Source organism: Halichoerus grypus, chromosome 11 (genome assembly GCF_964656455.1).
Source record: "Halichoerus grypus chromosome 11, mHalGry1.hap1.1, whole genome shotgun sequence".
Lineage (NCBI taxonomy): Eukaryota > Metazoa > Chordata > Mammalia > Carnivora > Phocidae > Halichoerus > Halichoerus grypus.
In genome coordinates this window covers 55,517,435-55,544,259 of record NC_135722.1, presented here as the reverse complement: position 1 = coordinate 55,544,259, position 26,825 = coordinate 55,517,435, and the positions used below count along the sequence as shown (strand labels likewise).

Here is a 26,825-nt window from a genome sequence, read left to right as displayed (position 1 = left end):
TAGTTATATTTTGTAATCCTATCCTGAGTCATCTAAGCAGACAGACTGCACCCTTGTCTACATTAGCACTGCTTTTACATACTATACTATAAATACTTTTTTTTACAAGTCTATCTATCCAGTGAGCTCCTTGAGACCAGTAACCATGTCTTACTTGCCTTGGTTTATTAATATTAGTTAACATTTACTGACTGCTTACCATGTGGTAGGGGCTTTATATGCATTATCTCATTTATTTTTAAATTTATCTTATTTTTCAAAAGATTTTATTTTTAAGTCATTTCTACACCCAACATAGGGCTCGAACTTACAACCCTGGGATGAAGAGTCACATGCTCTATTGACTGAGCCAGCCAGGCACCCCAGCATCACCTCATTTAATCTTCAGACAACCTTAGGAGATTATTATACCAATTTTAGAGATACAGTATAGTGAGCTCCTCAAGAGCAGAGACCCCATTATTTTATTCACTAGTACTTCTCTTATGCCTAGTCCAGCACCTGGCATACTGAAGGCTTTAAAAAGTGGTTGTGGAATAATGAGGAAACCAAAGCTCAAAGAAGTTGAGTACTTGTCCAGGGTATACAGTTAGTAAGTAGAGACTCGATTTGAATCCAGGTCTGCCTGATTTTAGATACTGAAATTTTTGCTCCACTGCCTATTTCCAACTTCAACCTCAGAATTTGGTACTGAGAATGTACACAGTGGACATCTGTTGAATGAATGAATGTCTTCTACCTTCAGACTACTTACCCACTTCCCCCTACCATTCCTCTACTTCTTCACTTCCCTCCTGAGAGGCCTAGTATATAACCCATAGCTGTAAGCTTTCATCCTCCCTCCCTCCCTTCCTATTAGCAAACATTTACCACTATCTACAGAAAAGAAAATATGTATTACTGAAAAAACACATGAGAGTTGCAGCATGGGAAGTTAGATGAATAGTTTGTTACTTTTATTACATAAACACACTGTAAAATAGGTCTAAAACACAAAATGGAAAATTGATCATAAACTAACAAAAATTAACCCCAAATTTCCGAATTTTGTTTTTTTGTGCTTATGATTTTTCTTTCTTATAAAGACAAATAAGAAATTTATAAAAGTGAAGTATTCTTCATATAAACTTCATCCTCTACAGTGTGTCAATAAATCTTTTTTTTTTTTTTTAAAGATTTTATTTATTTATTTGACAGAGAGAGAGAGAGAGAGTGCACAAGTAGGGAGAGCAGCAGGCAGAGGGAGAAGTAGGCTCCCTGCTGAGCAGGGAGTGGGGCTTGATCCCAGGACCCTGGGGGTCATGACCTGAGCCAACGGCAGATGCTTAACAACTGAGCCACCCAGGCACACCTCAATAAATCTTTCTAAATAAAGAGGTAATTCCATAATGACATACTTCAAGCTAAAATAAACAGGAAAGTGAGGATGTCCTCTCTTGTAATACTGACTTTAGACTCGCCTATAGAAAAGCAAGGCACAATAATGTAGTTTTGGAATTTAAGAAACCGGTTTCAGTTAGATGATTATTATCTAGCTTAAGTTTAAAAAGATACAGGAACACTTACTTTTTATAAAAGCACAAAATATTCTAAAACTACAAGGCTTCTGATACTCCTGAAATGTGTCCTTATTTATTGTTTGTTTGTTTGTTTTCTAGTTTGTTAAAAGAATTGTGATAGGAGTCAAACAAATCTAGGTTACAATCCTGGCTCTGCCCCTTAATAACTGTGTAACTGCTGGGCAAATTCTCAGTATCTCTGAGCTCATTTCCTTTAAAATGTGAACAGTAGGGCGCCTGGGTGGCTCAGTTGGTTAAGCGACTGCCTTCGGCTCAGGTCATGATCCTGGAGTCCCGGGATCGAATCCCGCATCGGGCTACCTGCTCAGCAGGGAGTCTGCTTCTCCCTCTCCTGCTCCCCCCTCTTGTGCTCTTTCTCTCTCTCACTCTCTCTCTCAAATAAATAAATAAAATCTTAAAAAAAAAAAAAAAATGTGAACAGTAATCCCTGATTTGTAGGACTGCTGGGGAGATTAGAGTCTGTGCAGTAATGGTCATAGCACCAGGCACATGATAGCACTCAATTAACAATGGCTCTCTTTATTTAGGGTCTGCTACTTTATTTTCCTCTGGTTTCATTATGGGATAATCATTATTTTCTACAGCAAAGTTTCCTATGTCTGCTTTCCTCAATGTAAATAACCTCCCACATTAAAAAACTCATAAAATATTAGGAGGGGAAATATTCAAGGAATTTTCAGTCTATCTTTTCTAGAAAATAATGTCATAAAAAGGACCTTGTATGTGTATGTGCATGCATGCTTTCTCTTTTTTTCTTGTAAGAGCAATGCTACACGTGCATTACTGACTACCAAAGCCAGCCGGGCCTGGGCATTGGCATCCTTTAGGCACTTGAGTTTGCAAACTCTGTTTTAAACACTTTCATAGGACATCTACCATTTCATTTTCAGAAACTGTATCACATATAATTTACCAGAAAGGGAAACACAATGCAGGCAAGTACTGTTAAACAATCAAGTGTGTAATAATTTTTTAAAATTACCTGATGGAATATAGGCTCCTTTACCTTAAGGTAAACCTACAAAATATTAAAAGAAACACATGTGAATGAAGTGCGTTATTGAAGGGGAAGAAAACTTATTCCAACCATTCTGCAAATCCCAAACCTCTCTTGCTTCCCTAGTCCTGCTACTTAGATCTGACTCTAGCCATGTAAAACCAATCAGATTAGGTGGCGTGCCACAGAATGGCTAGTACCTACAGGTGGGTCTCCCCCAGTGCTAGCTTTACCATGGTAAACTAAATGTTTCAAAGCTATAGTAGATTACTCTGGCCTCTTAGCTTCTACATCAGCATCAAGGAAGGGCAAAGGTACACAGTTAGGAGGGGTGAAGATGTTCTGTTGACAATGTCTATAACACATTTTTTCTACAACACAAAGAACACTGGACTGACAGGTGATAAATTTCAGAGTCTGCCACTTACTTGCTACAGACCTTGAGCAAATCACTTAACCAAAAGACTCATTTTTTCCTTATCTGGGTAATGGGAGTAACAGTGGTGAGGAATAATAAGCTAAATAAAATACATGAAAGTATTTAGCATATAATGCATGCTCAGTAACTGAAAACATTTAAAACAAATTTCTTGTGCTTTCTTTTACTTCCAAAACCTCTAACACACTCACCTAGATGCATAACTCATCACCTAAATGCATTCCCAATTACACATATCCTAGTTTTAGGCTCCAATATCATTTGGGTGATTAAGTTCAATGCCTATTTAGGCTTTAGCATGCATTTACTGCCCTGTAGGAGTATGCCTTTAAAATGACATGGTAGAGAGGAATCAAAATTCAAATCATAATCCTGAAATGGCTCCCATCACTTACAAGACAAAGTCCAAATTTCAAAGCTTTCCATGATTTCACTCCTGACTTTCTGCCTGGCCTCACTGCTCTCCTCTTGTCCCTTTTTCATCCTAGGCTCCAGAAAGTACAGTGCTTCCACATCTTTAAACATGCTGCTCTTTAGTTTGTTCAGAAATCTTCCCCTGCTGGCAAACATTCATCTTCTAAGATCCCGCTCAAACTATCCCTCTTTCTTGAAGCCTTTCCTGGTCCTTTCTCCATTCAGCAGGAGCAGCCATTCACCCTCCTTTGTGCCCTCACTGACCATGTATAAACATCATATAATTTATTGGTTTGTTTCTCTCCCCTGCAAGGCAGTCATCTCTTTGACAGCAAACGCTGTGCTTAGATATCTCTATATCCTCATTTAATGTAGAGCTGACCTCACAAAAATTTTATGTAATTTTTCAATTCAGCTACAAAATTTCTTATTTTGGGAGGAAGTTCCTACCATCACACAGTAAGAGCAGATTATTTCCTTTAAGCATCCATAGAGCTTTAATAGTAAGATGTATATGAGACACTATATATCTGTAACTCTAAACCCAGTAAGGAAGAATGCTTTTCATCTCTGAAATGTGTTGTTTCAAAATACTAATTTCCCTTTGCATAGTTTCATATTACCACTGCTATTAATAAAAGAAATGCAAAAGGACATGCCTCTTAAAGATATTTTTTTAAGGCAAAAGAATTATGGAGTCCTAAATTTAAAAAATAAAATGAAAAAAAAAAAAAAAAAAGAATTATGGAGTCCTTATTGTGTGCCAGGTATTAATTTTTACAACTAATATGAAATGTATGCTGTTATTATCTTCATTTTACAAATGAGCAAATTAACGCAGGGAGATTAAGTAACTTGCCCTAGGTTCCCAGTTATTAAGTAACAGTGTTGGTCCAAACTCAGATCTGACTGACTCCCAAGCCTGTAATTCTGACCACATCAGTTCTGAACTTACAAAGGGGTCCAGTTTTGACTCTGCCACCAATTCTCCATATAAACTTGGCTGGCCAGGCAAGTCACTAAAACTCTCTGGACTTTAGTCTCTCTCTTTTTTTTTAAGATTTATTTATTTGAGACAGAGAGCACAGAAGGAGAGTGAGGAGAAGCAGACTCCCCGCTGAGCAGGGCGCCCGATGTGGGGCTCGATCCCAGGACCCTGGGATCATGACCCGAGCCGAAAGCAGCCGTTTAACCAACTGACCCACCCAGGCGCCCTGGTCACTTGGGTCTTTTAATTGAAATTTTTATAGGTCAAACTTCAATCTTTATTTTACTCATCCTCTCAGAGGCAACTAATACTGTTATTCCTTCTAGAAATCTCTTTGTACTCTGTTATATTGGGCTCTCTTGTTTTCCTATATCTCTGATTACTTATTCTAGGTCTCCTTTGCTAGCTCCATTTCTTCTACCTGACCCTCAAATGTCAGTGTTCCCATGTACGGCATGGTAATTATAGTTAATACTGGGTTGAATACTGGCAATTTACTAAGAGAATAGATTTCACGTGGTCTCATCTCTCTCTCTCTCTCTCACATACACACACACACACACACACACAAGAAGATATGTTAATCAGCTTGGCTAGAGTAATCATTTCACTATGTATCAAAGCATCATGTTTTATACCTTGAATGTATATAGTTTTTTTTTTAAAAGTGATGACTCTTACTGAAATCTTGAGGCATTATGAAAGTTTGCAAACTGACAGGCTGTGAATATCGAACAATATACTCTTTTTTAACTCTGTTAAAAAAAAAAAAAGAAGTGGGGGTGCCTGGGTGGCTCAGTCGTTAAGCATCTGCCTTTGGCTCAGGTCATGATCCCAGGGTCCTGGGATCAAGCCCCGCATCGGGCTCCCTGCTCGGCGGGAAGCCTGCTTCTCCCTCTCCCACTCCCCCTGCTTGTGTTCCTGCTCTCACTATCTGTCTCTCTGTCAAATAAATAAATAAAATCTTTAAAAAAAAAAAAAAAAAAGAAGTGTTCCATAGGGTTGCATCTTTGGTCATCTTAATGGTTCATGCTATCTCTGTGCCAGTTCATCTATTCCCACATTTCTAGTACTATCTATACCCTGACAATTCTCAAATCCACATCACATGCTTAATCTGTTAGAAACAAGATATGACTTACTGTGGTCACTATTAAACTGAATAGAACTAAAATAAAAAGCAGATGGTAGTTTACAGAGTTCTTCATCTTGAAACATTCAAACCTTTTAAAAAAGAGAGAAAGAAAGAAACTTATTTTAGAATATATAACTAGTAAAACAAATAGAATGCTGTCTTACCACTTGTAGACACACCTTTGGGTCTAGTGATGCCCATCATTTCCTCCCACCCAAACTCTTATCTCAGGGAACTTGCACCACCTAGAGCCTCCAAGAGGCTGGGGAAATCAGGAGAAGGCACCTGGCTTAAACTGGGTCAATGAGAAGCTCTCTCCTGAAAACTTGGGAGTTTGGGAGTCAGAGACTGAATCAATTAAATGTGGAGAGTCAAAGTATAAAGCCTTATGGATTGAAAGTCTGATGCTGACATTTAGGCAGCTAAATTGAATGGACGAGAAGATGAATGAGCAGAGAAGTGATCTGCATGGAGGGAAAAATAAAGCAAATTCAAAGACGAGACCATGCAGAGAAGAAGGAATGGAGAAAAAAAGGGTGGGAGAGAGAAGCTGCCCTTGAGTTGTAGTAAGGCTGTACTTCCTGCTATTGGGTTTCATATAATTTCCTCATGTCCTTAAATAAATTCCTCTTAACTCAAGCTGGCTTGAGTAGGTTTCTAAATCTTGCAATGAGCCATCCCTGACTAAGGCACACTATTACAGAAAATATCACTTTATTATAATTGTCTCTTTATGGGTCTCCTCAACCAGACTGTGAACTCCTGTGTGCAGGGATAAAATCTTTTTCTCATGTATCTAATCACTAGGCTAGCAAATACTCAGTAAATAAGGAAATATGAACAAATATTTGACCATTGGTTAGGTATCCAACCTTTGAACCTATGTTTTAGTAGAAGCAGCAGGAGAGTTCTCAGTTTACTCATTAATTGGCTGTGGGAACTGGACCCAACTCCTATTTCCTTATCTCTACAGAAAGGTGGTTGGCCCAGATGATTTCTAAGATCTCTTTTACCTTCAAATTCTGCGACTTGATGACTCATTTAAAAAAGCTCACCTGAAAGTATTTTTCTAGATCAGGGGCAGCAAACTACTGCCCAAAGACCCAAGCTTGTTTTTGTAAATAAAATTTTACCAGAACAGTCACACTCATTTGTTTACATATTATCTATGGCTGCTTCAATGCTACCGTAGCAGTTGAAGAGCTGCAACAGAGACCATAGGCCCATGACACCTAAAATAATTACTACCTGTCCCTTTACAGAAAAAGTTTCAGATGAGCTCTTTTATTTTTTTTTAAAGATTTTATTTATTTATTTGAAAGAGAGAGAAAGAAAGAGCAAGAGCAGGGGGAGGGCCAGAGGGAGAGAGGGAGAGAGAGAGGCAGACTCCCTGAGGAGCAGGGAGCCCAACGCGTGGCTGGATCCCAAAGGCAGATGCTTAACCGACTGAGCCACCCAGGTGCCCCCAGATGAGCTCTTTTAAGTAATATATTTTCTCAAATGATTCTGATTTTTAGATATCTTTAGAAAAAAATATTCTTGGGGTGCCTGGGTGGCTTAATCAGTTAAGCATCAGACTCGTGATGTCGGCTCTGGTCACGATCTCAGGGTCTTGAGATCGAGCCCACATCAGGCTCTGTGCTGAGTGTGGAGCCTGCTAGGGATTCTCTCTCTCCCTCTGCCTCCCCACCCTCTCTCAAAAAAAAAAAAAAAAAAAAAAGGGGGAAGAAGAAGAAGAAAATATACTTGAGCTAGTATTAATGATCATATTGAAAAGAGATAACCATCATATAAAGAGTTTAGAGAAATTTTAAGTACTAGTGCTAGGGAATTAAGCGCATACTTAGAAGGTAAGTTTATTAAATTTGTAATTCAATTTCCAACTCTGACACTTACCAGCTACATGGCCTTAGGCAAGTCACCTAAGCATAAGTTCTGCTTATATCCTTAGACAAGTTACTAAATCTCTCTGTGCTTCACTTCATCATCTATATAATGGGGATAATACCCATTTATCTTGCACAACTGAAAGAATTAGAGATGATTTGTGTAATACCTACCACAATTACAGGTACAAAGTACATAAATATTTTTATGGCATAATATATAAAATTTTTATCTACATTTATAACTCAAGGACAGGCAGATTATACAAGTCAAATTGAAGTAAGAATATTTAAACTGGCCCTAGGGTTTTGAGATCATAAAAGTTAATAAACAACATTATTATAACTTCGACAGATTATACTCCACAGGGAGATCACAGAATTTATAACCTTTTACACTATTACAATCTCCCAGTATAATGTAACAGGGTTAACTATATTACTTAATTTACTATGAGGTGAAAATGAATTTTAAAATATATTAAACAACTGAATTTTAAACATAAGTACTTACATGCAGTACACAAATATACAACAGCTATAAATCATTGGGAGTTCATCCAATAGCTATAAGAAACAAAGAAAGATAAGAGGACTTAAATATTGTAGAGGTGCAATTATTATACAAATCAAAATAAAACATCAGAATGATTATGACAGTCACCTCTTATTATCTAATATCTTTTACTAATTCTTTCATATATTTAACATCTAATTACTCTGAGTGTTGGGCAAGGTCATTGAAAGGACGTGACCATCAATTGACCTGTGAGCTGGACCCAGGCGATTGGAGGCTCCTCACCTGCTATCCTTGGAAGAGGAGTTCTGCTTGTCTTTCTTGTTCCCAGAGGCTGTTCCAAGGACAGAGTCTTGAGATAGTGATGTGGTGTTGAAAACACCTGTACGTTATACTTGACTAAACCAAATTAAGGCCTCTTTACAAACTTTTAAGATTTGGTGGGCAGGGGCTCCTGGGTGGCTCAGTTGGTTAAGCGGGTGCCTTCCGCTTGGGTCATGATCCCAGGGTCCTGGGATTGAGCCCCGCATTGGGCTCCCTGCTCAGCGGAGAGCCTGCTTCTCCCTCTCCCTCTGCCTACGTCTCTGCCTACCTGTACTCTCTCTCTATCTCTCTGTCAAATAAATAAATAAATAAAATCTTAAAAAAAAAAAAAAGATTTGGTGGGTAGGTGGGGGACCTATTGCTGCCACCCAAGATAAGCCTTGTATATAGGTACTCTCTGCTTATTAAAACTGCCACCTACCAACCAGGAGTGGCCTGCCTCTTTCTTTCACCTTTCCCCGCCCTCTGCTTATAGGGGTTGGTTTACTGTCATTGAACAAACAAGCTTGTCCATCTATCTATCCTAATGTACACACCTAAGCAGGACGCCTGACTCACTGGACCACTCAGATCATTCAGTGCCACAAACTATGATATCATACCTCCAGGAAAGAATGATGTCTACCATCTATTGGTCTGTGGGTCCTATCAATATTCTTTTGCATTTTCCCTTTTCCTAGAACACCTAAGATGGATAAAATATCTGCTAATATATATAAGAAGGGGTATTAATGGCTGGGAAAGTCATTTAGTTAATCTAAGTAACATATGTTTCTGAAAAATATTGTTATTAGCAATAATAATAATAGCTATATGTATTAAATTACAAGCTAGACACTAGCTAAATGTTGCAGATAGGTTATTTCTAATCCTTAAGCCAATCCTATAGAATTTACTTATTCACTAGATATGCATTTAATTAATTATTTAATAATATATCTACTATGTACCAGGCAATGTGTTAGTTGCTGAGGATATAATGAAAACAAGATGCAGTCAATGTCCTCATAGTCCAGTGAGGGAGGGAAATGAAAAACATGTGATTAAATATAAAGATTCCAAAAGAAGGGGGACACAGAAGCCAGAGAAGGTGGTGGCAGGAAATGAAATGGGTTGGTAGAGAAATACATTCTAGGAAGAAGGAAGAGAGTTTACACAAAGTAATATATTCTGATAAATTACTGGAATAATGAAATAGCAGCATATGTGCAGGGTCTTATGGTTAAGTGTCTTGCATTCATTATCTCATTTAAGTTTAACAACAATTCTAAGGTAGGTCCTATTATCTCCATCCCAAGATGAGAACTCTGAGGTTTAGACAATTTAAGTAATTTGTTCAAGGTCACAGAGCTAGTAAGTAATGGAGCCAGATTTTAAACTGACTCTGGAGCATACCTCTACATTATGTTGCCTCCAAAACCTTTCACTTGAATCACCTTCACATGTTCAAAAAAGTTGGCATGGTATCACAATATACTGCAGATAAATCTGTCACAAGGTTTATGAAATACAGAAGATTCCTCTATTTAAAAGTCTGAACCACAATTTCCTGGCTTTATATTAAACATCTTTTGCATTTATATCTTCTTTATTTCAGTTTTCATGTGTTAGCAAAATATTTGTGTCATTATTTGGCCTTTCCACAATGTAGTATGGAGGTACTTAAATGGCCCATTTTGGGGGATCTTCTATTCATGTATTTGGAGGATAGGACATAAATAGATCTGCTGTCTCCATATTATCCCATAGGTCTAGCTATACAATCTATAAAGGCAGTTGAAATAATTGTTGTCATTCTTTTATTCATTCATTTGACAAATATTTATTAAGCACCTACTATGTGCCTGGAACTATGCTATGTGCAGGAGACAAGATAACCCTTGCTCTCATGATGCTTGACAATCTAGCCAGGGTGAAAGACACTAGACAGTTAACTGCACAAATAAATATTTAATTACAATTATGATAAGTGCTATGATGGAAAAGTATAGAGTACCATGACCAAAAAACAGGGGTCCTCATGTAAAGAGTCATGACGATTTTCCTTAAAGAAGTGACACAAAAACTGAGTCCTGGAAAATATGGATATGAGTAAGGTAAAGAGGGACTGAGGGGAAGATGAGAACCCCTAAGCAGTGGGAACATCATGTGCAAAGGTCCTCTTGCAGGAAGGGAATTTAAAAAACTGAAAAATGGGGGCACGTGGGTGGCTCAGTCGGTTGAGCGGCTGCCTTTGGCTCAGGTCATGATCCCAGGGTCCTGGGATCGAGCCCCGCGTCGGGCTCCCTGCTCAGTGGAGAGTCTGCTTCTCCCTCTCTCTCTGCCTACTTGTGCTCTCTCTCTATCTCTCTGTCAAATAAATAAATAAAATCTTTAAAAAAAATAAATAAATAAAATAAAAAAAATAAAAAACTGAAAAATGTCCATTGTGATTGAAGCTTAATTAATGATGAAGAGAAAGGATATGAAATGAGACTGGAGAAATAAGCAGCAAATAAATCAGGCAAATGTTTTAGGCTGAAAGGGATTCTTAATTTTATCTTAAAAGCAATGGGAAGCCACTGAAAAGGTTTAATCTAGGTGGCGGTCTCCATCAGGTTGGGCAGCGACAAAATACCTCAGACTCGGTACCTTAAACAACAGAATTTATTTCTCACAGTTCTGGAGGCTAGGAAGTCCAAGATGATGGCACAGATTTGGTGCTTGGTGAAGTTTCTCTTCTTGGCTTGCAGATGGCTGCCTTCTCACTGTATTCTCACATGGTGGAGAGTGAGAGAGAGCAAGCTCTCTGGTCTCTTCTTATAAGGGTGCTAATCCCATCATGAAAACCCCACCTCATAACCTCATCTAAACCTAATGACCATCTTAAGGCCCCATCTCCAAATATTGTCATACAGGGGACTAGAGATTCAACATATGAATTCTGAGGGGACACAATTCAGTTCATAGTGGTGGTGGTAGTGTGTTTAAAATACAGGTTTTATTATTTTTCAGGTATGGCGAGGCCAACAGATCAGGAGATGACTGCCATTGAAAAGATAGTTATTCACAGTTCCTAAGAAGCGACATCCCATGCCAAGCAGGGCCACACGGGAAAGCACCAGCATCAGTCAGGAGGCAGAATGAGCAAGGGGAAAGCATGGATGACATGCTTTACAGTGGTTTCCCAGAGAAAGGCAAGGTAAGAGAGGGCAATCAGGCTTAGCATTGGCTAATTCGAATAATTTCAGCAGGCTCTAGGGTCTAGGGGCTATCTTTAGTTGTCTAGTACCTGGCCCTGGGGTGATCAGAGCAGAAGAATACTGTCTCCTGGAGTGTAAGAGTCAGAAAAAGAAGGTAGTTTAAAGTACGGGCTCTGGATTGGTTAGTCTGAATATGAAAGGTGCCGTCCAGGGTGAGTTATTTGCTGCATCTAAGAAATGGCCACCCCTGGAAGGGACAGTCTCTCCCTAGTCAGTGAGGCTCCAGATGCCAGAGCATCAAGAATACAAAAAATAAGAAAATATAGTTATAATGGACTGAATGTTTGTGTTCCACCCAAATTCACATGTTGAAACCCTAATCCCCAATCCAGTGGTATTTGAAGATGTGGCCTTTGGGAGGTAATTAGGATTAGATGAGGTCATGAGGGTAGGGGCCCTCATGATGGGATTAATGCCCTCATAAGAAGAGATACCAGAGAGCTTGGAAGAACCCAGTCAGAGAAAGACAAATACCATGATTTCACTCAAATGTTGAATTTAAGAAAGCAGAAAACAACGGGAAAAAAAATAAAAGAGAAACAAATCAAAAAACAGACTCTTGGGGCGCCTGGGTGGCTCAGTTGGTTAAGCGACTGCCTTCGGCTCAGGTCATGATCCTGGAGTCCCGGGATCGAGTCCCACATCAGGCTCCCTGCTCAGCAGGGAGTCTGCTTCTCCCTCTGACCCTCCTCCCTCTCATGCTCTCTGTCGCTCATTGTCTCTCTCACAAAAAAAAAAAAAAAAAAATCTAAAAAAAACCACAAAAAACAAAACAAAAAAAAAACAGACTCTTCACTATAGAGAACAAATTGTTACCAGAGGGGAGGTGGGTGGGAGGATGAATGAATATATGGAACTACTGAATTACCATATTGTATACCTGAAACTAATATAACATGTATGTTAACTATACTGAAATTAAAACAAACAAAGGTCATTTAACACACACACACACACACACACACACACACACACACACAAAAGGAGTGGCTACCTGTAAACCAGGAAGACAGCTCTCACCAGACCCAACCACGCTGGGACCCTGATCTCAGACTTCAAGCCTCCAGACCTATGAAAAAATATATGTCTATTGTTTAAGCCACCTAATCTACAGTATTTTTGTATGGCAACCCCAGCTGACTAATACAATAATGAACATATGGTGCCAGATCAGGTGCGTGTGGAGTGTTCTGCAGGGAAAGAGCATAGTTGTGGGAGGGCTACCTAGGAGGTTACAGCAGTCCAGGCCAAGGAAAGTTGCTACTTGGATTAAGGTCACAGAACTGGGAATAGATATAAGTGACTAGACTTGAGAAACATTCAGGAAGTAAATTAAACAGGGATTTGTGATTGATTGATACAAAGGTGAGGGAGAAGAAACTCCTAAGGATAACTCCCAGGTTTGTTGCCTAAATACTACAGTTGATGACAGTACAGTTTACAGAGATTGTGAAAACAGAGAAAATTACAAGAACAATTTCAACATGTTGAATTTGAGGTACCTTGTGAGACAGCCAAGTGGAAATGTCAATCAGGCAACTAGAAATACAAATCTGTAGCTCAGAAGAAAAGTCTGGACTCTGGGTGTTGGCTGCTTGTTTGTTTAGAGAAACTAAATTGAACTGAGCATATGTTAAAAGGGCATGGATTTTAAAATCTGGGAGATACAAATAAAGAAGTCTTATTTCAAAACCGTAAGTAGCAAAATTATGACTGGTAAAAGAGCAGAGTTCCAGGGTGGGGGTGGGGTGTGTGACTGAAGAGGAGTCTAGAGAGGAAGGCAGGGGCCAGATCGCAGCCTGTGGTGCAAATTCATGAGCCTGACCTAGGGGAAATATTAAAGATGTTTAAAAAGTGGCATGCCTGGGTGGCTCAGTTGGTTAAGCGTCTGCCTTCGGCTCAGGTCATGATCCCGGGGTCCTAGGATCGAGTCCCGCATGGGGCTCTTTGCTCTGCGGGGAGCCTGCTTCTCGCTCTCCTCCCTCTCCTCCCCACTTGTGCTCTCTCTCACTATCTCTGTCTCTCTCTCTCAAATAAATAAATAAAATCTGAAAAAAAAAAGTGGCATGCATTCTGGAGGGCAGAGACTGCATTTTACATGTCTCATCTCTAACACTTGCACAAAGCCTAGCAAACAATGCTCAAAGAATGAAAACAATTAGTTTTGTTTGTAGGGACAGTATTTCTGTTCCCGTGTGACAAATGGATAGGGGAGGTAGGGACACCAATTAGGAAACAGTTACAGAAATCTGGATTGGAGATAATGGATTAAGGTCGTGGTTGTACAGATTGCTAGAGCTAGATGTATTTGAGCTTTCAGTGTTTTCAGAAGCGAGAAAGCAGGAGAAATTAAAGATGAATCACAGGTTTTTGGCTTGGGCTTTCAGTGTAAGGTGGTTCCATTCATTGAGATAGGGAGCAAAGGAGAAAGAAGGGTAATATTTATAACCAGAATATCTGTTGTTTACATTATAAAGTCTGAATTAGCTTACATTAATTACCTAGCACTTAAGCAATTTTTGTTTTTGTATTATAAAGAAAATTATAGGTGAACACACATTTTTCTTTGGTTTTATTTTCTAGGATAAATATATTTATTTTTACTTATGAGAAAAGGATGAATACATTTTTTTTACTAGCATCTACTTCTTTTTTCTAATAACAAACATATGCTCAGTAGAGAATACTTAGAAAAAGCAGAAGAACACAAAGAAAAATTCCACATGGCTGAAGAAATTTAAAAATTGCCTTTAACTTTACCCACCCCAGGATTATCAATAACTGTATATATGTCAGTTAGTGAAAGCAAAAAAGAATGAGTTGAATGAGTGAATAGATAAAATCTGGGAGAAGTCTCCTAAAAACTTGAAGCTTTTACACTCCAACCACCAGCAATGCAAGACAATGTCCTAAGATAGGTAAAGGAAACACAAATAATAAAACAAAATGTAGGTCCTCATCTTGTCTCTAACTTTCTGTGTAACTTTTAGTAAATTTACTTCACCTCTCTTAGGCTGTTTTTCCATTTATAAAATTTGTAGATTGGACTACATTTTAAAAATCCCTTCTAGGGGCACCTGGGCGGCTCAGTCAGTTAAGTGTCTGCCTTTGGCTCAGGTCATGATCCTGGGGTCCTGGGATCCAGCCCCATGTTGTGCTCCCTGCCCCTGCTCAGCGGGGAGCCTACTTCTCCCTCTTCCCCAAGTTTGTACTCTCTCTCTAATAAATAAATAAAATCTTTAAAAAAATAAAAATCTCTTCTAATATTAAAGTTCTATGATTCTAAATTGTTCTTTGGCACCTTTCACCCCTTACTTGAAGTCCACTCCTAGTGTCTCTATTCCTTCTCTAATATTTGCCTCAAACCCATTCCCAAATGCATTGCTCTTGGCTAGCTGCCAAAAGGATGTGACACATTAATCATGAGAAAGGAGTAATAGCTTAAAATATTACCCTTCACAGAGGCACAGATAATAGTATTCAAAGGAATGAATCACTAACAATTAATAATGGTGGTTTCAGACATTCTAACTGGCTAAAGAAAAAGGAAGGAAACTCATACTTATTAAACACTTATTTACCAGATCCTATGATGACACTTTCAATGTGTCATCCATTGGCATCCTATGATGCCAATCAATTGATCCTCACAATACTCCTATAGGTATTATTAAATCCATTAGAATAGATGAGGAAACAAAAGCTCAGCAAGATTAAGTGGCATATCTATGCTCAAACAGCCAGCAAAGTGGTAGCAGAATCGGAACTGGAGTCCAAGCAGCCACCTAGCAATAACAAATCTGAAGAAAATACCATCTAAGCTCCAAATCATTCTTTTTTTTTTTCTTAAAGATTTTATTTATTTATTTGACAGAGAGAGATGCAGCGAGAGAGGGAACACAAGCAGGGGGAGTGGGAGAGGGAGAAGCAGGCCTCCCACCGAGCAGGGAGCCCGATGCAGGGCTCGATCCCAGGACCCCGGGATCATGACCTGAGCCAAAGGCAGACGCTTAACGACTGAGCCACCCAGGCGCCCCAGCTCCAAATCATTCTTAAGACAGAATGTCAATATCTGCTTGTGCTCAGTTTAGGCAGAAGTAAAGAATGGGCCTCCAATTTCTTTACAGCTACAATCAGCTAAGTTCAGGTTGGTGAAATGGTTCACTGACCACCAGGGTCTAGTAAGTGGCAGCACTGTCATTTCGTACTTTGCTTCAGTGACTGTGCATAAAAAATAATGGATTAACATAGCTGAGACAACTTTATCCTGAAAGGAGACAAGAAGCCTTCAAGGAATATTCACAACCATTTTATGTTTAAATTAGAGAGATGGGGAAGTTTTTTTTTTCTAAAGATTTTATTTATTTTTTGACACAGAGAGACACAGTGAGAGAGGGAACACAAGCAGGGGGAGTGGGAGATGGAGAAGCAGGCCTCCTGCGGAGCAGGGAACCCGATGCGGGGCTGGATCTCAGGACCTTGGGATCATGACCTGAGCCAAAGGCAGACGCTCAACGACTCGGGGAAGCTGTTTTAGAAAGTCCTTCAATACTGAGGATTCTTCCCTCCTAAATCATTGGGAAATTGGGTCATATATTATTTCTATCCAGATGGGCAAGCACATAAAACCACAACTTTGTAGAACCCAAAGAGGCAAGAAATAAGGCATCTGTATAATTTGTCCCCAAAGCTGATAGAGTAGTATTACAGTAATGATAAAGCACACAATCAAAGACCTCAGGATCAAAGGCCATCTGGTCTATTGAAATGCTGTGTTATTTTGGTAACAATCTTACCAACAATTAAGTTTATATACAAATCAAAGTGTGTCCCACTTCTGCTCCAAATCTATTAATGGCTTACAGGGGATAAAGTCCAAAAGGCTTAGATCTGGCCTCTGGTTAGCTTCCCAAACCATATCTCTTACAATTTAGTTCAATGCCTACTCAGAGCAGGTACTCAATAATGTAACAAATGTTAGCTATTATCACTGTTAGAACTGTCCCCATCATCACCACATATTCCCATTCCATCCATGGCTACAACTACAAAGTACTACTTGCAGTGCCCTGAGATGCCAGACATCCTCTCAACTCTGTAGGTTTGAGTTGGCCTGGCAAATTCCTATTCATCTTTGAAGATGCAACTCAAACATGTATCTGAGTCACCTGTGTGAAACCCCTTTTCTCACCTCCCTTCCTTAAATAATTTCTCTTTCCATTTCCATAGGATACTGTAGGTCCCTTTACCACTGCATTCACTACCGTATTACCTTCACTCCAGGTAGATTCACTCGAGACCACAGATTCCTTGAGGAAAGGACTATATCATTTTTACCTATGCAGACCTGTTGCCCAGGTACCAATTTTTGAACTAATGAAAGTATTTGTCCAGGTGCGTGGGCACCTCCAAGGACAGGGGACTCAAGATCTCTGAAGGAAGCTCTTACCATCTACTAGCTCAGAAAATTCTTTCTGATGTTGAGCAAGATGTCTCTGTACTTTTAATGCCACTAGGACCACAAAGAATAAATTGAATCTTTTTCACATGTCAACCCTTCAAACACTGATTCATAAAACATTTATGTAGTGCTATGTGCCCTAAAAGTATGGGATACACCAAGGTCAACCAGAGAGAGTCCCTGCTCTTAGGTAACTCACATTCTGATACAGAAGAAAGATATAAATATATTTATAAAACAAAAGATAAGGGCAGTAACAGAGAAGCACAGAGGGTTGTAGAAGAACATATGAGGGGTACATATCCAACCCCGGGGCCATGGAAGGCCTCCTAGAGGAGCTGCCGCTTTGGCTAAGACTTTAAAGGATGAACAGAAATTGTCCAAGGGAGAGAGGGAAGTGCAATAGGGCCAGACATGAAAAATGCATAGAACTGAGAGAGTCTGGTATGTACAGCTGAGTGAGCGGCATGTCTTCTCTTCTTCAGGCGAAATATTCCCAGTTCCTTCCCCTCAATCATCGTGACTAGAGTTTTAGTTCTTTCACCATTCTGGTGTTTCTCATTTGAACATAAACCAGGTCAGTCCTCAGAACTGAAATATTGTCATGATCTATTCAGCACGCAGTAGGGGAGCCTATCCCCTCCTGAACTCAGATACTTAGTCTATCCTTGTCTCAGCACACTCATGCAGTTGCTTCTTTATATATGTGACAGACACACACTACCTTCCAGGGTTACTGTTTTAGGAATTACATGATGGACAACAGGAATGATCCTAGAAATTTAAAAACTTACCTAAGTCTTAGAAAATATGTGTTTAAGGGAATGTCAGAGGTAGCCATATGCATAGAACTGGAGTAGATATGTTTTGTATATTGTTCTGGTTCTCTGTTACTGTGTAGCAAACCACCTTAAAACTCAGTGGCTTAAAATACCAATATATATTTTGCTGATTAACACGCATTTTGAGCAGAACTGAGAGGGAGCAGTTCATCTCTCCTTCACTCAGGGTCAGCTGGGACAGCTCAAAGCCTGGGGCTGGAATCATCTGAAGAGTCACACACTCAAGTTCTGGGCAGTTGATGCAGCTGCAGCCTAGGGACCTCAGGTGAGGTTGTGGTAGGAACATCTATACATGGCCTTTCCACATGGCTGACTGGCTTCCAAGGGTAAGCATCCCAGGACTAAGGATAAGGAAGAAGCTCTATTGCCTTTTGTGACTCACTCCTTGAAGTCATATAGCTTCATGTCCACCACAGTAACAGTCTTGCCCAGATTCAAGGGCAAGGAACAAAGATCCCACCTCTTGAGGAGAGTCAGTGTCACATTGTAAGAAAAGCAGGTGGGATGAGATATATTGGTGTTAACATCTTTGGAAAATACAATAATCTGCCACATAAATAAAACTCAAAACTGAATTAAATACCCACCCCCCGAAGAACAGAAGGTAGTCTGCTTTAGGATGAAGGGTATTCAGATTGGCTTATTATCATTACTACTCCTCCAGAACACGTTTGGACTCTTTTAAAGTCTCTTTTCTTTTAAAGCAAGCATAAACTTGTATTTTCCTTATTACAAAAGTATTTCAGGGGCACCTGGGTGGCTCAGTCGGTTAAGCGGCTGCCTTCGGCTCAGGTCATGATCCTGGGGTCCCGGGATTGAGCCCCACATCTGGCTCCCTGCTCAGTGGAGAGCCTGCTTCTCCCTCTCCCTCTGCCTACTTGTGCTCTCTATCTCTCTGTCAAATAAATAAATAAAATCTTAAAAAAAAAAAAGTATTTCATGTTTATTACAGAAAATCTGAAAAACATAGAAATGCAAGAGAGAAAGAAATATAATTCCCTGTAATCCCACAATCCAGGGATATCTACTATTTAATACTTTAATGCACCTCTTTAGTTATTTACTCATGTGTTTAATTAAATGTCCTTCCTTCCCTCCTTACGCCCTTCCTTCCCTCCTTACGCCCTTCCTCCCTTCCATTTACATATTTATTGGGCAGATGCCATGTGCCAGCGCTAGTCTATATGCTAAAGTACAGTGGTATTTAAGACAGGTGGGATCTCTGCTCTCAAGAAGTTTACATTCTAGTTGGGGGAGACCAGGCCAGTGTGACTGAAGTGTAGTAAACAATGCAGAGGAAGAGTAAAAACTGAAGTTGTAGAACTAGACCAAGGCCAGATCAAGTAGGCCATAGTAAAGAATTTAAATTTCACTTTAAGTGCAAATGGATGTCTTGGGAGAGTTTTCAGCAGAAGAACAATACGATCTGATTTAAAATTTAAAAGACTATCTTGGATGGCTGCAGGGGCAATGGATGACTATTACAGTAGCCAGGAAATGAGACGGTGATGGCTTACACAAGGGTAGGCAATGTGAAAACAGAACACATTTTCCAGTTATATTTTTAAAATAAAACCAGAAGAATGGCTAACAGATGTGATGTGAGGAATGAGGAGAAAAAAGAAATAAGGATGATTCTAGGTTTTTAGCTTCAGCAATTGGGTGGATGATGGCATCACAGTGGCTACTAGGCGAGGAACTGGTATGGAAAAAGAAATAAAGAATTACATATTGCCCATATTAAAGGTTGAGATTTCTACTAGACACTGAAGTGGTATGTCAAACATATAGTTGATTATACAAATCTAGAGCTCAAAGATGAGGTTAGAACTGAAGACGGATGTTTTGAAATCATCAGCATAAATATAATAATCATGATATTATATGAGATCACCTAGGAGAGAATATAGAGAAGGTAGCCCAGGACTAAAAGAGTGGCCAGGGCCCCCTCTTCCTCAGCACTGCCTGCAGAGGTGGCAGCCATCTCCTACTCTGCATCATGGCTGCCCTCAGACCCCTGGTAAAGCCCAAGATCATTAACTTTTTAATGGACCAAGAAGTTCATCTGGCATAATTCAGACTGATACATGAAAATTAAGTGCAACTGGTGGAAACCCACAGGTATTGACAATAGGGTACACGGAAGATTCAAGGGCCAGATCTTGATGCCCAACATTGGTTACAGGAACAACAAGAAAACAAAGCTGCCCAGTGGCTTCCTGAAGTTCCTAGTCCACAACATCAAGAAGCTTTAAGTGCTGGGGAGCCTGGGTGGCTCAGTTGGTTAAACATCTGACTCTTGGTTTCAGCTCAGGTTATGATCTCAGGGTCGAGATCCCTCAGCCAACTTTGCACTCAGCAGGGAGTCTTGCTTCTCTCCTTTTCCCTCTGCCCCTCCCCCACTTGTGTACACGTGTGCACGCGTACTCTCTCTCTCTCTCAAATAAATAAAATCTTAAAAAACAAAAAAGAAGCTTGAAGTGCTGACATGCAACAAATCTTACTGTGCAGAGATTGCTCACAATGTCTCCTCTAAGAACCACAAAGCCATTGTGGAAAGAGCAGCCCAGCTGGCCATCAGAGTCACCAATCCCAATGCCAGGCTGCACAGCGAAGACAATGAATAGATAGCTTATGTGCATATCATATTTGTTTTAATAAAACCATAAAACTACACACACACACACACACACACACACACACAGAGTGTCCAGTGAGGTAAGGAAGAAGGCTGAGGGAATTTCCTTTTATATAAAGGAAAAGTGGGAAGCCCAAACAAGTGTTCCACAAAGAAAAAAGCAAATATTGTGTGGAATGCTACTGAGAGGTCAAATAATAAGATAGAAATGTATTTACTGGATTTAGCAAGATGAAGGTGACTGGTGACCTTGACAATAGCAGTTTCTATGAAATGAAGGGAAGGGATACCTAACTGGAACGGGAGGAAAAGAGAGGGAGGTAAGCATAGACAGAGCAGAGACATTCAAGTGGTTTTGATATGAAAGGGAACCAAAAAATGATTCAATAGCTGGACACAGGGTCAGGGAGAAGTAATTTTTAAAGGAGGGGAGTTATTTGAGTATGTGTGTAAGCTGATAGCAGTGAATGAGTATAGTGACTTTCTAAAGACTGGTGGAGCAAGTGACTGCGCTGGAGTATGTAACTGTAGGCTTGAGTCTTTGAGAGGAATTGGGACATTTCTTCCACAATAATAGGAGGAAGATGATAGTGGTAAAAAGATGAGGCAGTTTCTTACTAACTTCTTCTATATTCTTAGTGAAATATTGAAGATATCACTGAGGAGAAGGGGATATGAGGCAAAAAAGATATAAAAAGAAATCTAAAAAGAGCAGCAAGTGTGAAATAATAGTTCTGGAGAATGGAAATTGAAACTGTCAGGGAAATGTAACAGTACTGTCTTATGGCACTGAGTGGTTATTCGAGATTTTTGTTCAATAATTTAAAAGTGAGATCATTTAACAAAGGGATATAATTTCTATGAGCAATATTTAGCTACTCAGTTCAGGCACAGGATACACAGATAATTGAGCTTGATCAGAGTTGAATATTGCTCAGAAAGCAAGGGGCAAGGACTTTAAGGATATTTTATGGGTGGGTGGGGGTTATTATCATTTTGAGCCACAGATTACAAACTTTGTAACAAAGGAAAAGAAGTGAGGCAAAATGTATTTCCTTCCAGTCTTTTTTTTATTGTTTATAAAATTGATATCACATTACATAAAGTTTTGTCTAACATTTTCCCATTTCAATAGTCTTCAAAATATTATTTTATTTATTTATTTTTTAAAGGTACTCAACCAGAGATCATGTTTCCTTTATTTTATTGTATGTTTTAAAGTAAGCCCAATGTGGGGCTCGAATTCACGACCCTGAGATCAAGAGTCACATGTTCTACTGACTGAGCCTGCCAGGCGCCCCTCAAAATATTATTTTAAATGGCAACAGTACATTTCAACACATAGATATATCACAGTATATGTTAACAATCTCCCTTTTGTTAAACATTTAGATCATTTAAAAATCTTTATCACGTGTAACACTCTCACATGTGTAACATACTTATAAAACATCTTTTCCCTGTCTCTGATTACTTTTTTAGGAAGTATTCCTAGGAGCGCAATTACTGGAGTCAAAGAAGATGCATATTTTTTTAATTAAAAAAATAACTGAAACAACTTCAAGGTACAGAAAAGTTTGAAGGACAATACAAAAAACTTTTTTTATCTCTGAACCGTTTGAGTAAATTGCTGACATGAAGTTCCATTATTCCCAAGTACTCTAGTGCATGTTTCCTACAAAGATATTCATTTGGATTATATGCCTTGACCAAATGGAATTTATCACAGGAATGCAAGGTTGATTCAACATATGGGAACCAATGTACTAGACCATACTAATACAATAAAGGAGAAAAACCACATGGTCATTTCAAGAGATTCAGAAAAAAAAAAATCTGAAAATTCCAACATCTTTTCATGATAAAAACACTCAGCAAACTAGGAATAGAAGGGAACTTCCTCAGATTTAAAAAGGGCATCCACACAAAACTCCAGCAAATTCTATAATTAATGGTAAAAAACTAAAAGCTCTTTTCCTAAGATCAGGAACAAAACAAGGTTATCTGCTCTCTCCACTTCTATGCAGCAGTGTACTGGAAGTTCTATTCAGGGCAACTAGGCAAGAAAAACAAGTAGAAGGCATCCAATTGATAAGGAAGACATAAAACGATCCCTATTTGCATATGACATGATTGTGTACACAGAAAGCCCTAACAAATCCACATATGCACACACAAACTACTACAGGTGAAAAAACAAGCTCAGCAATGTTGCAGGATACAATAACAATATGCAAAAATCATTGTTATTTCTATAAATTAGGCTTGAGAAATCAAAAAAACGAAATTAAGAAAATTCAATTTACAATACCATCAAAACTATAATACTTATGAATACATTTAACAAAAGAAGTCAAGATTTGCACACAAACTATAAAACATCATTGAAAGAAATAAGAGACTTAAATAAATGGGAAGACATCCTATGTTCATGGATTGGAAGACAATATTAAAGATAGCAATACTCTTCATAAGGTTATAAATTAGCATAAAATCATCTAACTTAAGTTTTTAAATATTTTATTACCAAAATAATGTTTATTGTAGATCATATGCAAAATAGAAGTGAATACAAAGAAAAAAATAAAGAAAGCAATACTCTCCAAAGTGATCTGTGGATTCAATGGAATCCCTTTCAAAATCCCAGATAATTTTTGCAGAAATTGATAAGCTGATCCGAAAATTCAAAGGATGTTATTAAAAAAATGAAAACACAACCCACAGAATGGAAGAAAATTGTAAACTATGTATTCAGTAAGGGTCTAGTACCCAAAATACATAAGGTACTCTTATAACTCAATGATAAAAAGGCAAATAACACAATTTAAGAATGGGAGAAGGATCTGAACAGACATTTCTCCTACGAAGATATACAAATGGGCAATAAGCACATGAAAGATGTTCAACATCCCTGGTCACTAGGGAAATGCAAATCAAAACCACAATGAGATATCACTTCACATCCAGCAAGATGGCTATAATCAAAAGGAAGGACAATCACCAGTACTGGTAAGGATATAGAGAAAATTGATGGTGGGACTGTAAAATGGTACCACCACTTTGAAAACCAGTCTGGTAGCTCCTCAAAAGGTTAAAGGCAAAAAAATAAAATTAAAAAAAATTTTTAAAAAAAGGTTAAATGGAGAATCACCAGGTGACCTAGCAATTCTACTTCTAATAAATATATATCCACACAAAAACTTGCACACTAATGTTCATAGAAGCATTGTGCATAAAGGCCAAAGAGTGGAAGCAACCCAAAGTCCATTAATTGATAAATGAATAAACAAAATGTGGTATATCTATGTAATGGAATATTATTCAGCCTAAGTCAAAGAAGCCAGACATAAAAGGTCACACACTGTAGGATCCATTGCTATGAAATGTCCAGAATAGGCAAATCCACAGAGACAGAGAGTAGATTAGTGCTTGTCAGAGGCGAGGTGGAGGGAGTAATGAGGAGAGACAGTTAATGGGCATGAAGTTTCTCTTTGGGGTGATGAAAATGTTCTGTAATTAGATAATGGTGATGGCTTCACAATTTTGTAAGTGTACTTAAAACAACTAACTTACATACTTTAAAATGGTTAATTTTATGGCATGTGAATTAAATCTATAAAATAAAAAGATATTCACCTATGTATCCACAATACTACCAACAAAGTCAGGATATTAACATTGATTTACCATATAATCCTCAGACCTCATTTAAGTTTTCTAAGTGTCCCAATAATATCATAAATGTAAGCATACACACACACACAACCATCCAGTCCAGAATCATACATTGTATTTAGTTGTCATGTCTTTGTGGTCTCCTTCAATCTTAAACAGTTCTCTAGTCTTTTATTATTTATTATAAATATGTGTTGAATATCAGAATCAATCCTAAGAATTAATTCTTATACATTTAAATAGCTGTAATTAATAATTCACAGATCCTTCTGGAATAGCACTGTCCAATTAGCAGCCACTAGTCTTATATGGCTACTGAGCACTTGAAATAAACCTAATCTAAATTGAGATATACACCTTATTTCAAGACATGAAACATTTCATTAATAAATTTTTATACTGATTACATGTTGAAATAATATTTGAATATATTGGGTTAAATAAAATATATTATTATAATGGATTTTACCTATTTCTTTTTAACATGGCCTTTCTTAATGTGGCTACCAAAATTTTTTAAATTACATACATACTCATATGATATTTCTACTGGACAGTGCTGTTCCATGAGTTTCTGGGTTAGCAATTGGAAATAAAGAGGTCAAAAGACTGAGGACTAGATATATGGCCTCCTAGAGTAAGGACAGTAAATAAAAATCCTTGCATAGCTCTAAAATTTTGCTAGCTAGAGGAATCATCCATTCAAATGCATGCCATAAAAGAGACATGAGGAAATACAGGCATCGAAGAATACATTATCTTAGTGAACTGTCTTTTTAAAATGTCTCCAGGGGTCTGTACTCTCTAATCCTGCTCTAACATTATGCATGTCTGCACAGAGGAGGACAAAAGCTACAGTGCTGTCACTTGTTTTCTCTATGGACAGCTAACTTATTTGCTCGCCTCTTTATTCCACCTAGTCAGTTTGAATCCTCTGGCCTAAATTACAATCTCCAGAGATTTGTAATCTCTTTTTTTCCCTTTGGTCTCTTATATCAATAGCACCCTCTAGTAATGTACTCTTCCCTCAAATCTGAAGTGTCTCTGGGTGAAGAGAAGGAAGCATTTAGTTAATTTTGTTATTACTGACCTGCATTTCATATTTCAGAGTCATGTGGAAGCACCAGGATCCCATTCCTACCACTGAAATTAAAACAAACAAATAAAAAAAGACGATTAGCATGAAATTCTTTGGGGCTGGCCAGAGTGACGTGAGAAGATAATAAGACAATGCAAAGCACTGAATTTTAAGAACAAAGTTTATGAAATCTATGGCAGGATACAGCAGACTCTGCATAAGTTCTATAATTGATGAAATTTTGGTATAGAAAAAAAACCCCGGGCACCTGGGTGGCTCAGTTGGTTAAGCGACTGCCTTCGGCTCAGGTCATGATCCTGGAGTCCCTGGATCGAGTCCCGCATCGGGCTCCCTGCTCAGCAGGGAGTCTGCTTCTCCCTCTGACCCTCCCCCCTCTCATGTGCTCTCTCTCATTCTCTCTCTCTCAAATAAATAAATAAAATCTTAAAAAAAAAAAAAAAAACCCCAAGTACAGTATAAATTCTCATAAATTCCTTCCACTAAGTGGACTTACTGGATTAATCAATAGTCTCCATTCCTTCTGTAAAATATACTACCTGATACTCAGAATAAGCTTTTTTTTTTTTTTTTTAAAGGAGACAGAAGTTTATTGACTACACCGCAAGGGAGTGGTGGACAGGGCAGCAAAGGAGAGACTGCCTCTCAGGATAAGCTTTACAGCTTAAACATTACAGGATAATGCTTACAGCTAGTTAGCTACTCTAGTACTTCCTTGCACATTTATCCAAATAGCTGAATTGTATACTTACTAAGAGCCAGACAGTTATATTTGTTCCCAAACCTGTTAATGCCACTGTATTAAGTTATCAGAAATATGATTGCAAAAAGTGAGCTGCTGTTTCTACAAAAACTATTTAAAATGCTTAAAACAGACTCAATAAAAGAGAGTTGCTAATAAAAATTGCTGTTGAATTAAGTGTGGGTAAGATACCTGTTAGGTTGAGAAAAATAGTAAAAATCTAGAGATTCCATATTTAGGTCTCAAAGTTCTTCCCAAGTGCCTCTATTTTAAATAAACTATTTTCATTTTAGGGTTTTTAAAAATTTTTGTTTTTTAATGCGAGAAAAGCTAAGTAGAACTATAATTAGGATCCCAAAGCCATGCCATATATCAAATAACTGTCAAAGATTATTTAACTATGTTTTAATTAAAAAAAAATTTAAGGTAGGTATATACATAATTTTACAATAATTCTGTTTTGAATTTTTAAAAATTAGCTGACCAAATTATCAGTCCCTATTACACCTGACAAAAAGGCTTCTACATTAAGTTCAATTCAACAAGCATTTACTGAGCACCTCCTATTTGCCAAATTCAGTTACAGTTACAAAGATAAGATCTAATCATTGGCCTTAATAAAGCATATAGTCTAACGGAAGAGACAGGCAGATAAGATGCCAGTAGGTAGAGATATGATAAAGAGATATACAGAGTACCATAGGAGAACAGTAGAGGGCACTTATGAAGGAAGAGAAAAGAAACCAGGGGCGTTAGCCTTAAGGATGTATAAGAGTTGGCCTAACAAACATGGTAAATGGAGGTGTCACTAAATAATTTGTACAAAGCCACTTGAGAAAAATTTCAAAA

General features: G+C 38.3%; 1 protein-coding gene across 5 annotated transcripts in view; it reads right to left on the bottom strand.

Annotated features, from left to right (window-relative positions):
• The window catches only part of ACER3 (alkaline ceramidase 3), a 159,212-nt gene that overhangs the window by 50,974 nt on the left and 81,413 nt on the right, over positions 1 to 26,825 (bottom strand). For 4 of the 5 annotated variants that reach the window (XM_078058577.1, XM_078058573.1, XM_078058574.1 and 1 more), the window contains exons 3-6: positions 25,229 to 25,281; positions 7,954 to 8,006; positions 5,561 to 5,642; positions 2,563 to 2,598 (exon numbers count right to left, since the gene is read on the bottom strand). In XM_078058577.1, the coding sequence (XP_077914703.1) occupies positions 2,563 to 2,598; positions 5,561 to 5,642; positions 7,954 to 8,006; positions 25,229 to 25,281 (224 nt within the window). The remainder of the gene's footprint in view (positions 1 to 2,562; positions 2,599 to 5,560; positions 5,643 to 7,953; positions 8,007 to 25,228; positions 25,282 to 26,825) is intronic. The other variant, XM_078058576.1, reaches the window with a different exon arrangement.